This window comes from Chelonoidis abingdonii, chromosome 13, assembly GCF_003597395.2.
Source record: "Chelonoidis abingdonii isolate Lonesome George chromosome 13, CheloAbing_2.0, whole genome shotgun sequence".
NCBI classification, from domain to species: Eukaryota; Metazoa; Chordata; order Testudines; family Testudinidae; genus Chelonoidis; species Chelonoidis abingdonii.
In genome coordinates, this window is record NC_133781.1 from 30,655,945 (window position 1) to 30,671,767 (window position 15,823).

At 41.5% G+C, this 15,823-nt stretch overlaps 1 protein-coding gene across 3 annotated transcripts in view; it reads right to left on the reverse strand.

Annotated features, from left to right (window-relative positions):
- The window catches only part of RPTOR (regulatory associated protein of MTOR complex 1), a 290,490-nt gene that overhangs the window by 103,931 nt on the left and 170,736 nt on the right, over nucleotides 1-15,823 (reverse strand). For all 3 annotated transcript variants that reach the window (XM_075071909.1, XM_032797289.2, XM_032797288.2), the window contains one exon: nucleotides 5,041-5,116. In XM_075071909.1, the coding sequence (XP_074928010.1) occupies nucleotides 5,041-5,116 (76 nt within the window). The remainder of the gene's footprint in view (nucleotides 1-5,040; nucleotides 5,117-15,823) is intronic.

The window sequence follows — 15,823 nt, forward strand, 5'->3', positions numbered from 1 at the left end:
CCAGCAGCCTAAACACAAGGGGAATGGTGTGAAGGATAACCAAAAAAAGAGCAGTGCAAGTGCTAAATACTCCAAGTAGCAGGAAGTGTTACTGTGGTGGTCCTATAAAAAGGGTGCTCGCCCAGGCATCCCTATAGCTCAACAGAAATGTACAGTAAACTTTCAGTCTGAGATTTGTCATTTTTATGGCTATTAGACTCAGGTTACTGGTGCCTGTTGCGGACTGCAATGTGTGTCTGTGTACAGAGTATAAAGTGAGATGCCAAGAGACAATACATTTACACTTACTGCTTTATGAATGAGGTTAGGAACTATGCATCACAAGAGGCAAAGAAGCAAACGAGTTAGATAGTCCTAAATTCCTCTTTATAAATCACCTTTCTACCCCATATACCCTTCCTAAAGGAGAACAGATGTGGGAGGCTGTCCACTCTACAATTTCAGACAACTCCTTTGATCTAAACCTATAATCCTGTTGTGCACTGGGAGTAACCCATCACAAAGTACAGGAGCATCTCATGGCTGCTGGAGAATCTCATTCAGATCAGATCAGGGCACACTTAGTTTTAGAAAGCGGAGACACCGGAAGTGGCATTTCCTCATTGTAAAGTGCTTTCAGATTGTCAGGTGGAAAATGCTATATAAGGTAAGCATAGGCTATTATCAGTTTGTACTTGATAATTGTGAGTGGGGTAGGCTTAAAGGGTAAGTTCATATTGTCACTCATGGATTTTCAATATTCTTAATTTCTCTTTGCAGGGAAAATCAGTCATTTGTTTGGGATTTAATTCTAACCCCTATGGGACCAGGAAGATGTAAAGCACTGGCACAAAATGCATTGCCACTTAGGGTGACCAGACAGCAAATGTGAAAAATTGGGATGGTACTGGAGGGCAATAGGAGTTTATATAAGATAAAAACCTAAAAACTGGGACTGTCCCTATAAAATTGAGACATTTGGTCGCCCTACTGCCATTTAACTCAGCTGTGACACTAAGGGTTCATGACAACTTGCCATCAGCATGGCAGGATCCCTGCTCTAGATTCTCTTGGAAGAACTATTCCTTTTGCCTTATGTCACGTAAGGCTTGCAGTACAAACGGGCTGAGAGCAAGGGCCAGCTATAGGACACACCAGCTTCCAGAATAGAACTTCAGTGGGAAAAAGAACCTTCAAAGCACATTCAAGTGTGGATGTGCACACAACTCCAACATGCTTCTTCTCTGTAAGAATGCGCCTGGACTACAGGCTCCTCTCTAGCAGATAACCCTGTTCTTCCGGCGTTGCCTAGAGGAGAATACTCAGAAGTCAGTGGCTTATGTTTTTTATAATATGCTTTTGAAACAAAACAGCTCTGAAGAAGAGATTATCAATTACTTTATCCAGGGCTGGACTAGAATCTAAACCAACAGTGGCCAAAAAGGCCAGAGTACAAATGGTGGTTCAGTAATCCTCTGACTCGCACTAGAGCATTTGACATCTGAGACACTGATTGCTGTTTCTGCCAGCCCCGTTATGAAACAGACTGATTAACCTTAATAAAACTTACCCCCACCCTGCATTAAACAACAATTTCTTATAGAATTAGCATTGGCTGGCAGCAGCTAACCTTGTCCGATATACAATGCTTACAATACTTCCTGCTGGGTATAAAGCAGAGATTTGAGGGCAGAATGTTTATTTAGAAAACAAGGGATTGATCAAGGATGTTCAACTTTCTTTCAATTTCAATCATTTGTCAAAGCTTCACAGCAGAAAGCGAAGCCCCTTCCATCCCCTCCCAAACTGAAAAAATAAGCTTCACCTTCTTTATGTCTGTTTGACAAAGCAACACCCTCCTTCCTCTTGCAATCTATACAGCCAGTCTTGGCCATATCAGACTTAAAACATAGCATTGACTGGAGCTTGGAGGATGGCTTGTTTTCACTTCTGATTGTCTTGCTTAGGTTATAAAGTGAATAGAGTTTGCTGACCTCTAACCTGGTCCCTGGTAAATATTTCTCTTTTCTCACCCCTGAAACATGCTCACTGTAAGCAGGGCAGGTGCTTCCATTGAGGCAGTCTAGGCAATCGCCCAGGGCGCCAGGATTATTGGTGGGCGGCGTTTTGCCGGAGGGGGCGGCAGGTGGCTCCGGTGGACCTACCGCAGTCGTGCCTGCGGAGGGGTCCCACGGTCCATGGCTCTGCTGGAGCTGCCGCAGTCATTCCTGCGGACGGTCGGCTGCTCGCACGGCTCCGGTGGACCTCCCGCAGGCACTACTGCAGCAGCTCCACCAGAGCCGCGGAGCAGCCGACCGTCTGCAGCCACAACTGCGGCAGCTCCAGCAGAGCCGCAGAACCAGCGCGCGGGGTGGCGAAATTGTCGTGCGCCTAGGGCGCTAAAACCCCTAGTGCCAGTCCTGACTGTAAGTCAGCCGAACTGGCAGGCAGTTTTCAGATGCCCAAGACCGCCACAGGGGGTATATTATGTGCACTATCAGAGCAGTGTCACAGAACTGCAATAGCAGGGGACACTGAGGGCCAGAATGGAGGTGATTACATTTATTGCTATTTATTTCTATACATACAGAGTATGTATAGAAAAGAGAAGGGGATTAAAGGGTGTGTGAGCATTTACCAGCTTCACCCGCAAAAGAGCCAACGTGTTTGTGCTGCAGTCAGTCACTTGGATACAACTTCAGCCAGTAAACCTACTGGGAAAATACAGTTTGATAATATGCATGGAATGCAAGCCCATTACTATAAAAACTCATTTTATTCCACTTGTGTGTGGAAGGCCAAAATCCAAAATACAAGTGTAAACTAAAGATTATACCCTATCCCTGGATACTTAGTATCATCCAAGACCCATATCCTAGGACACATTAAAACTCCTTGCATGGAAGGTTTTAGAAAAAATCATTTATGTTGCAAAGTAAATACCAGTTTCATTTCACTTGCTAGGCTGACTAGTGCTCACTTACATTAATCTATTATGGATTTATGCTGTATAGATTTTGAGGTTGTATTCTAGAATCTATTCAAACTGGTTGTACAGAAAATCAAACTCCCTTTAATAGGGCTAGGCAAAGATTTCTCTTCTGATTGTTTGTTTCAACTTTAACGGCCATTTAGTATGCATGGGAATAGCTAGTTCAAAACCACACAAGTTTGCTTATTATCATCAGAGTTACTCTCTGAACCAGCTCAATCATAAAAGGAGTCTAGCAAATGCAGTACTTTATTCTCATAAATCTACACTGGACTCTCAGCCAGTCACTGTGTGCATCTGGATGCATTGAAGATCAGATCCTGCTATATCTACTGAGATACAGAGTTTGCTATATAGCTATATTGCCTCTCTTATAAACTTATATTAGGATCCTAGCCCAAGAAAATGGAAGACAGACTGCAAGGCTTTTTATCTCTGTCCGCAACACTTCAACTCTCATCCTGTTTCTTCTGTCTTGATTACAGCAATCTCCAGGCATGCCTGCACTGCAAGAACACACTGCAGCTGGTCTAAATCCTCTGACTGTCTCTAGGGGTCAGGCTGCAGGGCTATAAAATTGCATAGTGGCTGTTCGGGCTCGAGCTGGAGCCCAGGCTCTGAGACCCCACGAATGGGGAGGATCCCAGAGCCCACGCATGAGCCTGAGCCTGAACGTCTACACGACCATTTTATAGCCCCAAAGTCTGTGCCTTGTAAGCCCAAGTCAGGTGATGCGAGCCAGCCACGGGGGTTTTATTGCAGTGCAGAAAAACCCATCTTCTCTCTGGCCTTTCTGACAGCAACCTGCTCCCTCTCAGGTCCAGTCAAACTGTTGCAGAGATAATCTTGTGTGAATGTTACCAAAGGCATCACTTTCCCAGTCTAAGAAGCTTACAGTCAAGAGAGACTGACAATACAAAAACACACTAGGAACCACAGAGCGAGGTATTAATTTACCAGTGCTTCTTCGGATTTGTTTTTAAACATGGTTAACAACAATTGATCATTAATCAAAAATTAAATTTATCAATTCATTATCTAAAAATTATGAAACTAGGAATAGGCAGTGAATTTAGGTAGAACTATTTCAAACAATAGGTCAGATTAATAAGATAAATTACTGGTAAAGTTCATTGAAACAGAGCATGAACAAGTAAAAAACACCTACACCTGTTTCTGGAAAAGGAGGAGATAGATCAGATGAGAAAGAAAACTGGGGTTAAGAGCAAACAAAAACGTTAGCTGGGAAAGATGTCAGAGTCTCTTATGTTCTTAGATTTGAAAACTGCTACAGGAATGTCAAAAACCAAAATAATCCCATATAGGAAACTCATGTTAAAACATTCAGGCTCTTCACTGCTTGAGATAAGCAAAAGGGCCGCAATAAATGTAGTGAATCTCATTAATGAGACCACTTAGTATTACTAAGTCACCTCCTGTTCTAAAGAAATGGTGTAAAGTACCCCCAAAGTTACTGAGTACGACTTTGCTCTGTATTATTTGAAGACACCTCCATTAAACAATTAATTTTTGCAGGTTTTTATACGGTTATTAAAAATGATTGAATTGTAAAATCGCAGTGGGGTGCTGTATTAGTAGAAAGCTCACTTCGCTGACCTATCTGAAATGTCAGAGGCCAGACCTAGAATCTACAGGTTTCTGCCAGTGAGAATTTCTTCCTCCCCACCAATTTTTAAAACAATGAAAACTGGCATTGAACAGAAGAAACCCTCATCCCGACTTAATTATGACATCTCACTACGAGAGTTCTAAAGTATAAGTGCACATATAACTCCACATGCCTGTACAAGCAAGGTCTCTGAATTCAAGTGCATTCACTCACACAGAAATGTTATATGCTAATGAAAGATTTTAAACTGACCCTAAGCCTACTCCTTTAAATGAGATGATTGGCAGTTTATGATCTCCCAGGAAATGTAAGCTCCGCCCAGTCTTAGTTCCTTGGCTGCAAGAATTCAAGACTTAATAAAAAAGGAGATTCCATGGGCTGGAACATTGACTAATGGCTTAAACTGGACACAGCACATTTCAATGCCTCAGTAACTTACCCGAAATGCAGTTCCTTCCTCTATGATTGTTGGTAATTGGGAAAGGCAAATATCAACTGCAAGGTCCCAAGCTTGCCTGGAGAAACAAGTGAAAGACAGGTCATCCTGGGACATGAGTATACAATGCTGGGAGAAGTCTGAACTGCTAATTATTAGAGCATGGACAACTTACAGAGATGCCAAACTGGCTTAGTTAATATGTAATAGCCCTTGAGTTCTCAGGAGGCCAGTTCGTACTCATGAAAAGTGGTGACTGCAGCCCTTGCCCAAAATCACAACACACCCCACAATCTCAGTAAGCATACTACTTCTATATAAAGACTAAATTTCCTCTAATCTAAAAGGCAGCAGACTTATCTGATTTTCTACTTTTCTGCCCATGTGTTTATATGGCACAACAGGTGTATTTTTATAAACTGAAAAAATAACAATCCTAGACTGACTGTAAACTGGTAGGCAGAAGTTCTTACATTACAACTCCTCTGCTCGGTGAGACCTGTAGTTAGCTGGCATATTTCTAGCACAATTCAAAGGTAAAAAAACATGGAACTCCCACTGGCATTAATGGAGTCTGGCATCTTGTTACTCATGTGCGACACTGTAATGACTGCCACTTAGTACTTACATGGTTTGGCAGACACAAAACTCATCATGAAATGTTGATATTATCTATCTACTTAACTAGAAAACGAAATCTGTCCTACTCTCGTTTTAACTGGAACAGCCACTTTTTAAAGTGAACTTTCATGTTCTCATTGCTGTCTTATTACAGCTCCAACATGACCTGTAATCCTAAAGCACACTCTGAGGTGCCCAGTACATCCTTTCGAAGATTAGCTTCCAGTCTATTAGGCATGCCAATACGCTTCATCAAGAATTACTCCTCTTGACAGGCCCTGCGAGTCACAACTCACTGATACACTGACAGGATCATGATAAAGCTTCTATTCAAAATTCTAGACTTGGAAATTCTGTCAGAACATGTACTGTTGAAGGGTGGCCTTATCTGCAATAATCCTACTCCAATCTGGGTTTTGCATGGCTACCTTGTTTAAGGAGATTTGTTGTACACATTTGTGCTGGTGATACGTAGACAATGAGCCAAGGAAAAACATAGGGAAATAGCTGAAAGATCTTAGGGCTCATTCTTGTTAAGTTGTATACCGTAACAGAAGTTTCAGCGGGGGAACGGCTTGGAAATCTACCAGAAGTGACTAATTATCAAGCAACTGCTCAAAAGGCATCCAGTGTTTTTTATGGGTACGTAGTAGAAGGGGAATTAATGCCCTTGAAATGAGGCAAGTTACTCGGTCAAGAGGTAAGTCAGTACTGGCCAAACTGCCACTATTCCATCCTTGGTGAAGTGCTGATTTCACAAGTTTTTCATATTTTCATAGAATTTAAGGCCCGAAGGGACCACTCGATCATCACTCTGATCTCCCGCATATCAAAGGTCACTAAAGTTCACTCAGATATCCCTATATTAATCCCAATTACTTTAGTTAGACTAAAGCATTTCAGTCCTACAGAGACCACACTGTTGTGTGCCACAGGCAGAGACTAAAAGGGGCCAATGCCTGAGACACCTGAAATGGCAAGGAATTGATTAGGTGAGAAAAACCCAGAGGATCCTAGCAGAGAAAGGCTCCATGCTGCAGAGGAAGGTGTAACCCCCCTAAAGTCTCTGCCATTCTAACCTGGGGGAAATTCCCAGGCAACCAGTTTGATCCTGAGATTGTAAGCAAGACACATCAACCAGACATTTAGGAAAGAGGATTCTCTGTTCCACTTCAGAGCACTGATCCATCCCATCTCCAGCTACGGTCAATCTCTGATGTTTCAGAATAAGGCACCAAACCAAATACATTTGAAAAATTGTGCCTCAAGGGAAAAATTCCTTCCTGACACCTGCAGGCAATTGGCTGAAGCTCTGAAGCATGGGATTTGATTATAGTTATCTTATTGCAAAGCTTCAAGTCTTATGAGCATGTTAAGGGTAATGTAGGCAGTCATGTTCTTCCAAAGGACTACGAAGGATGAGGATGAACAGAAAGATTCACAGATTCCAAGGTTAGCTGCCCCAAGCACTGGTCATAAAATTTCTCCCAGCAGCTGGATTAAAGCATATATTTTAGAAAGATTTCCAATCTCATTTTAAAGACTTCAAGGAAAGTCAAGTCCACCAATTCCCCTGGTAAACTGTTCCAATGTTTTATCACCCTCACTGCTAGGAAATTACATCTTATTTCAAGGCTGAATTTGTCTAACTTCAGCTTGCACCCACTGGATCTTGTTACACCTTTAACGGTAAAATTGAAAAGCCCCACCCCCAACCCACTCAATGTCTTTTTCACATGTAATTCCTAGACACAGTGATCAAGTCACCTCTTTGTCTTCCCTTCGATAAACTGAATACATCTAGCTCCTCACACCCCACAGTGCAAAAAATAATCTAGCCCCTGGATTTCTCTGTTTATACGTCCAAGTACTGCATTAGCCTTTTCACCATAGAACTGCATGAGAGCTCATGTTGACATGATTATCTACTTAAGCCACTGCTTTCCAATACACAGTCTCCCATCCTGCACTCTTTGTTCTCAAATGTACTTTCTTGCATATGGCTATATTAACATACATTTTGTTGGATTGTGACCATTGAACCAGGTGATTCAGATCACTAATAGTAATCTGTCCTCCTCATTATTTACTAGACCACCAATAGTTGTGTCATCTGCAAATGTGACCAGCAAAGATTTTATGTCATTGTCTAGATTGTTGATAATATAAAATAGCATTGGACCAAGAACTAGTTCCTGTGGGACCCTGACAGAAACAGCTCAGCTCACTGATATCCCCTCATTAACAACTACATTCCGAGATCTGTCAGCAAGACAGTTTTTAATCCATCTAACGTGTGCCCTGTTAATTCCATATGATTCAAGTTTAATACAAATGTCATGTGGTACTAAGGGCTTCTCCACTTAGAGGCAGCGTGTAAATCTGCAGTGCACTAAGTCACTGTATGGCCCTGCTACCATGCACTAAAAGTTAGTTGTGAAATAGCAGCTTGTCAAAGCACACCACGGAACTTTCCATGCATGGCAGTTTAGTGGGCTGGAAATTTACATTCCAGTTTGCTGCGCACTAAGTCTCCGTATGGACAAGCACTTAGTCAAATGCCTTGGAGAAATCTAAGTATATTATGTCAATACCATTGCCTTTATCAACAAGACCTGTAATCTTGTTAAATTAACAGGTCTGCTTGACAAGACCTACCTGCAGTGAAACCATGCTGACTGGCATTCATTGTATTTTTAGCCACTAATTCTTTGTTAAAAGTATTCCAAATTAATCATTCCATTATTTTACCTGAGATCAACATCAAGTTAGCCAGTCAATAATTCCTTTGGGCATCCCTTTTATCCTTTTGTAAACAAATGTGCAGACCTCTAATTCTTTGGAATTTCCCCAGTACTCCAAGATTTCTTAAAAATTAGCATTAGCAGTTGGCTCAGCGAGCTCCTCAGCTAGCTCCTTCATGACTCTTGGGTTTAAGTTACTTGGGGTCTGTTGATTTGAAAAAAATTAATAGTAGCGAATGCTGCCTTGCACCCTCCTTTATTACAGGCGATATAGCTTCTATTTCGTACACAACATCATATGAAATGGCTGTATCCTCCTCCTTCACTCCAAATACAGAACAGCAACCTCTGTTGAACATTTACCAGCTTATCTGATGTTTTGTCACATGGGCTGCTATTCTTCTAGGGAAACATTTTCTGAAGCACCCAAGTTCCATTTTTTAAAAATGTTAATGGAACTTATGCTCCAAAGTACCTAAGTCTCTTCTGAAACATGGGATTGAGGCACTTTTGCAATGGTTATCCTCCCACCCTCTTCAAAACTCATTCAAGACATTTCTCAATTTCACATTTGAACCCAGGAATTTTAAGATGACAGGCTAGGGGCTTAAACTGCTGCACCATCACCAAAGAGTTTTTTATACAGTAACTAATTTATTCACTAGACAAAACTGCTCCTCCTTGGCTCATGGACATAGCATTAACATCAATAGGCTAAGTAATTTCTCTTTTTCAAGGAACATTTGCAAACGTAGGACTAGAGGTGATAATCAATAAACTGGATTTTAGTTATCTATTCTAATAACTCCTTAAATCTTAATAATCTCCCTGCACTACCAAGCAGTGATAGTGCTGGAAGAGCAATTCACTAGGACAGTCAATTCCATTAGCCAAGCCACCAGCTGCTTACAATTAGAAAAATCTACACATTCAGGATGAAGAAAGAATTTTTAAAAAATGACCTTTTTCCACTGATCCAAAACGTGTCATTTGTTTCAATAGGCCCAACTCTGCCATCCTGCATCATCAACGATCACCTTCCACTTGGCAATAGGCTACCAATATAATTAAGAGGTAATCGGGAGATAATCAAAACCACTTCAAGGCACAAGCAATAAATGGTTCCTGCATGCTCAATAAATGGTTATACAGAGCTGCTGAGGAAAATATTTATTCCTGGCTGAGGCAGAAGCAAAGTCAATTATTGTAATTATTATATATCAGGATTCTTTGACTCCGACTAAAGGATGAGTATTTCTAACTGTAGGGGCTGAAAAGAGTTGGGGAGACCTCCTTAAGAGAAGAGACCCTTGGCGTATGTCTACGCTGCAAAAGACCTGCAGCTGGCCCACAAGGGGTTGGGTCTCAGATCCTGGACTCCAGCCTGAGCGCCCCAACATCTATACTGCAATTTTTAGCCCTGAAGTCTGAGCCCCAGGAGCCTGAGCCAGTTGATCTGGGCTCTGAGACTCAGTGCCATGGGTTTTTTTATTGATGTGTAGACGGAGCCTCAGATATTAAGAGAAGTCAAACATAGCACCTTTGAGATGAACTACTAAACTCTGGTTTACTAGATGAGGATGAAAAGGGTCGGGGGAGGAGAAGCACAACTGTCTGAAATGTGCTGCTTATAAAGGATACTGCGTAGGTCATTATGCTGCAGAGGCACAGCACAGAAGGCATGTCTGAACTACAGGCCCTACACTGGCACAGCTATGGTACTGCAGCTGTGCCCTATAGCACTGTAGGGTAGGGTAGATGCTTCCTAAAGGGATGGAAGGGTGATTTCTGTCAATGTAGGTAATCCACCTATTCAAGCAGCAGTAGCTAGTCGATGAGAGAATTCATCCAATGACCCACCCTTGTCTAAGATCAGTTTAACTACGATGCTCAGGGAGTATGAATTTTTCACACCTTTGAGCACCATAGCCAAGTTGATCTGAATTTTAAGTGTAGACCAAGCCTTATATACTGAGTGCCTCAAAGTCATTTCAGGTAAGGAGCACTAATACCTCTATAAAATTTGTCCACAGCAGCCCTGCAGGGTCAGATCTTCAGAGTTTTAAACATGTTATCAGGAAAAACTATAAGGCATTTGAAAAGAGATTTCAGCAGATTAAAGCCAAATCTCTTTTAAGTCTTCTAAAAACAGATCATTAAAAATCAAAGCAGCCACATCAGCCAATATTCAATCTTTCTGAAAAGTGAAATCGCCAATATCAAATTTCAATATGACTGCCTTTCACTGTCTAGAGCGTTAACGATTAACATGAATTGCTTCATGGATGCAACCAATCCAACTACTTACAACACACTCACCCCCTCCCAAGAACAGTGTCATTGCTAAAACTTAAAAAAAAAATACAAACAATACTGTTCGGACTGAAGCCAGCATTGTATTACTTCCAATGGCCAAAAAGACACCAGCAAGTTCTTTTCTAATCTTTTACTTGTGTCTTTGTTTAGAGGACCAACCCATTGTGTAGGTAGAAACATATTTCACTAAAAGGGCATTGGGGAAGTCCAGAAAAAGAATGATAAAAGGACATGAGTGATTAAATGTGGGTGGGGAAACCAGAGAGATTTAGGTTCCACACAGGGGAAAACAAAGACTATTAAGGAGAAGAGGTAATGAATGAAGTTTTCAGACTACCAGGAGGGACAGCGAAGGCAGGCAATTTTTAGATACACTTTCTGAACTAATCTTACACCTCAGCACACAAACAGAAAATAAATTGGAGAGCAGCAGGGGACAGGGATGGGGTCCATTCCTTTCTCGAAGAGATTCATGAGAGCCAACCCAGGATAACCCATCCTTCCTTCCCAGGCTTTTTACGGGGATTTCTGTTTGCAAAGTGCTTTTGAAGATTAGTTTTCACTGTGTTAGGAACAAAAATGGTTGAATAAGAGCTCAGTATTATGCTTTCCCCCCTTTTATTGCATTTCCTCACTATCCAGATTTCCATTCTTGTTTTGAAATGTGCTGAAGCTATGATGCAATAGCTGCAAGGTGGTCTCCTAAAACAGTTGGGCATTACCACATCCATGCATTATTCTGCCTAAACATATTTTTAATTAGATTTCATGTTTTTACACTCTGTTGTCCCTACTTATTCTGTGAATGAGGTAAGTTGATATAATGCCTCTTAGCAGAGGCAAGTCACCTGCTCTTCACTATATGCCATGAAGATTGTGAAGTTGGACATCTGCCAGATTTAGTCTTATAGTTTAAGTTAAAACAGACCTGAGAGAATTAAACGACTGATGGCCTTTGTAATTGCTGGTAGGAGTTAGCTCCCATGTCCACATTGATAACGATCACAGCAATGTTCAACACAAGAACTCGGTGGGTACTGAGCAGGAAGGGATGTTAGGTTTCTCAAACCCATTAGATAGTTAATTGGTTAGATTTGAGAAGTGACTCAACTCCTTTGGGATACAATAGTCCCCTATTTTAATGCCTATTCAGCTGCAAAATGCTAAGTGTGGCATGTACTCCTACATTTCCCTCAAGGAAACAAGCAAGTTTTTAAGACAACTGAGAAGCCCATTTTACTTTTTTGGACCACGATTTGCAGCTGTAGCTCAACCCAGCCACTATTTTTGTGGGCCTGCATTGTGCACCCCAAGTGAATCTCACATTTGAATGTTTCTTAGATAGTAAATGCCGAGGGGCGGGGAACATATTTATCTTTATGTTTGCCCTTCTCCTCAGAATAGAGTCATACTTCAAGGAAGTGGGTAGGAACAGGACTAGATTAATTTACACTATCTCTTCCCATGATCTGCTGTGGTGCAACCTAATTAAAGAAGTTGGGGTCATTAAAGTTGCTGGTTTTCAATAATCTTTCAAGAGGCAGAAAGAGATGCCACAGCTTCAAACATTTAGAGGACATACCCCAGTCTTGTCCTCTTCCAGTGAATTTGGGAAACATGTATTTTTCAGTTTCTCACTAGTCTGACATTCCGCTCAGTTCACTGAGTTGAAAACTATGCCCAACAGGAAAGAACATTTGTATTTCTGAAACTGGCAATGGAGTGGGGCATGCCCAGGGAAGGAGTCTACAAGGAAAGCAATCCAACCATACATAACACCTCCATCTTTACTGATCAATCAATCCCACAAGGCACCCTCATTGGAAATACAAAATAGAGCTATTACTTTGAAGCAATGCAGAAATTAACATAACGTAAGAATGGTCATACAGGGTCAGCCCAGTATCCTGTCTACCGACAGTGGCCAATGCCAGGTGCCCCAGAGGGAGTGAACCTAACAGGTAATGATCAAGTGATCTCTCTCCTGCCATCCATCGCCACCCTCTGACAAACAGAGGCTAGGGACACCATTCCTTATCCATCTTGGCTAATAGCCATTAATGGACTTAACCTCCATGGATTTAGCTAGTTCTCTTTTAAACTCTGTTATAGTCCTGGCCTTCACAATCTCCTCAAGGCAAGGAGTTCCACAGGTTGACAGTGCGCTGTGTGAAGAACTTATTTTTATTTGTTTTAAACCTGCTGCCCATTAATTTCATTTGCTGACCCCTCATTCTTGTATTATGGGAACAAGCAAATAACTTTTCCTTATTCACTTTCTCCACATCACTCATGATTTTATAGACCTCTGTCATATTTCCCCTTAGTCTCCTCTTTGAGGAAAATGGCATGACTCTACATCAAAAAACAAACAAGAAAGGACTCCCTGGATTCTGTCATTAACTCTCCCCTCCCTTGAGGGAAGTGCTCATGTATTTTAACTTCAATTTTGTTTAGAAATGTATTATAACCTTTTAAATAATTTATCCCGATCTCTTCCAACTGCCTTTAGTTTGTGTTTTCTGAGGTGCTCCAAAGTTTTGGACTGTTAAGCGGGGAATGGAAAGCACAGTGCATCTAGCTTTGCTTAAAGACCATTTTATTATGTGAGACGATAAAATGTTCCATGGTGGAAGCTCACAGTAATACTTTATCAACATAAATAAAACACAGTTACAGAGACGCACCTCAGTATTTCTTCACCCACATGTACTGTAGTAGTTTGCAGATCATGAAGGCAGAACTTATTACATTTAACTTTAATTTTCTGGGCTGAGACAGTGTGCCTGATGCTTTTAATCCGCACATCTCATTTTTGGTAAAGAATTACTGATGTCTCTTATGCTTCTGTTCTCTCTGCGTGGAAACTGCTGGTATTAGACTGCATTACACCACAGGAAGAAAAAAAAAGTACTGGACTCCTTCATTTTGGAAACGAAGTTGATGATTTTCTCGGGAGCTGCTAAGGTCATCTGAGTTTCAGCCATCTGTGCTCTGGGGACTAACACAAATATACTTGATTGAATTGTGTACATTTCTGACACTGAAACATTTCAGTCTGTACCAACTACGTTGAACATGTTATTTCCATGTTTGGTTTTTTTGCAGCTACAACTCAGTAGCATGTCCTATTTGACTGAATTTTCAAATATCAGTCTGAAGCCAGCGGCTCCACAGTGATACTGCAGACTCACGGATCCTGCTCTAGGGAAGGCAAGAGGGAAGCACTCCGAAATATGTATTTTTACAAACATTTAGAGCTATAAAATCTTTGGTAAGTATTTCAGTGTTCTTGAAAAGGTGGGTCTGATAGTGCTAGTTAGAGGCAGCAATGGGCAACCTTCCTCTTGTCAGTCAATGAATCTCAATCCTGACCTCAACCCATGCCCTACTATAGCAGCTCTGGACCTTTCCTGATCAAAGTAGGAGGGTACTGATAGGTACTGGAGGTGGAGCCAAAAACCTCATGTTTCTGATTGAAACAAGAACCCACCCAAGCCTATAAAAGGCTAACACAGAGTAGCCAAATGCCCCCTAAATCCTTCAGTCATTTTGCTCTTGCTGAGATGGTAAGACACTTCTGTGTTTCTAAAAGAAGCGTCCTTTTTAAATCCACCAGTGAAGAAAATTGCAGACTTGCCCCTTTTTTGCAATACTTCCCACAATGTCCAAAGACTCAAGAATCTCCCTCCTCATCTGTTATTGGGATGTTACATTATGGTTTTCTTTTCAGCTAGAATTTCATGCTTTGTATATTTACTGTAGCAATATTTCTATTATTATTATAAACACATCTCTGCCACAACATAGTAAAGGTGCCTTGTTTTTAATACATGGCCTAACTTACACATCAGGAGAAGTCTGTCAGTTTACTTAGCTACCATCATTACAATTTTCTACTGGTGATCACAATGTATAAACTACAATCCATAGCCATGGAGACCCATGTGCAGGCAGGAAAAAAAAGTTTCTTCCCCTTTCACACACCACAGACAAATACATCTAGACTTTGAATTGGCGTGTCCCTCAATGAATATTACTACTACTTCTACCACAGTAGTGCGCACAGGACTCACTCAAGATCTGGGTCCCACTGCACTTCACATTGTACAAACAGTAAGAGAAAATCCCTGCCCTGAAGAACTTACAGTTTAAGTAGACGAGAGAGACAGGCGTGGAGTGCTACACCTCTACCTCGATATCACGCTGTCCTTGGGAGCCAAAAAAATCTTACCGCGTTATAGGTGAAACCGCGTTATATCGAACTTGATTTGATCCGCCGGAGCGCTGCTTTACCGCATTATATTGGGTGGTGTTATATCGGGGTAGAGGTGTAACAGAGGGACAGAGAAGTTAGGTCACACATTTAGGGCCAAACAGCAGTCAGTGGCAGAAAAGGGGGCAGAAGCCAGGTTTCTTGACTATCAAGTTCAGTGCCCTATTGGGTGCATCCTAACACTGGCTGATCAGTGGATGAAAACTGGCCTCAGAAAACAAGACTTGCCCTATAGCCCAATCTCCTGGCTAGAAGAAATGATTTAGACGTTAGAGAGCATTGGTCTACAGGATAAATTAAGAGAGCTGATTTAACTGGTCACAGAGAATTTACTTCCAGATGACTAAGACAGAAGAGAGAAACACTCTTATCTGTAGACACTTCTAATGCCATTGGCAGCCTGGCGACTATTTCCAGAAAAGGGTTAATCTATTCAGGATCCTCAAATGATGTGAAAAGTGAGCGTGGTCTAGAGAAAACCATCAGGCAGAAGCACAGACAAAGATATACACCAAAACATAGAGCAACATGGTCTACATTTAACTTCTAAAAAGGGAAAGCCATAATTATTCATGAGATCAAGTGATGCTCAAGTCAAGTGGACAAATATTTCACAGCATATGCACAGTCCTGCGGTGCACTTGTAGCTGAGCAGGACACCATCATGATATTTTGTCAACTGCTTTGTGGTTTTCTATCACTGATGTAACTGCAGCAGAAACAACAAGGTGCCAGACCCAGCTCTATAACACTAATTGGAAGGAGAAATGGGGGAAACTTGAACACCGAACTCTGGTTTTTGTAGCCCATTTGTGTTAAGACAAGGAAC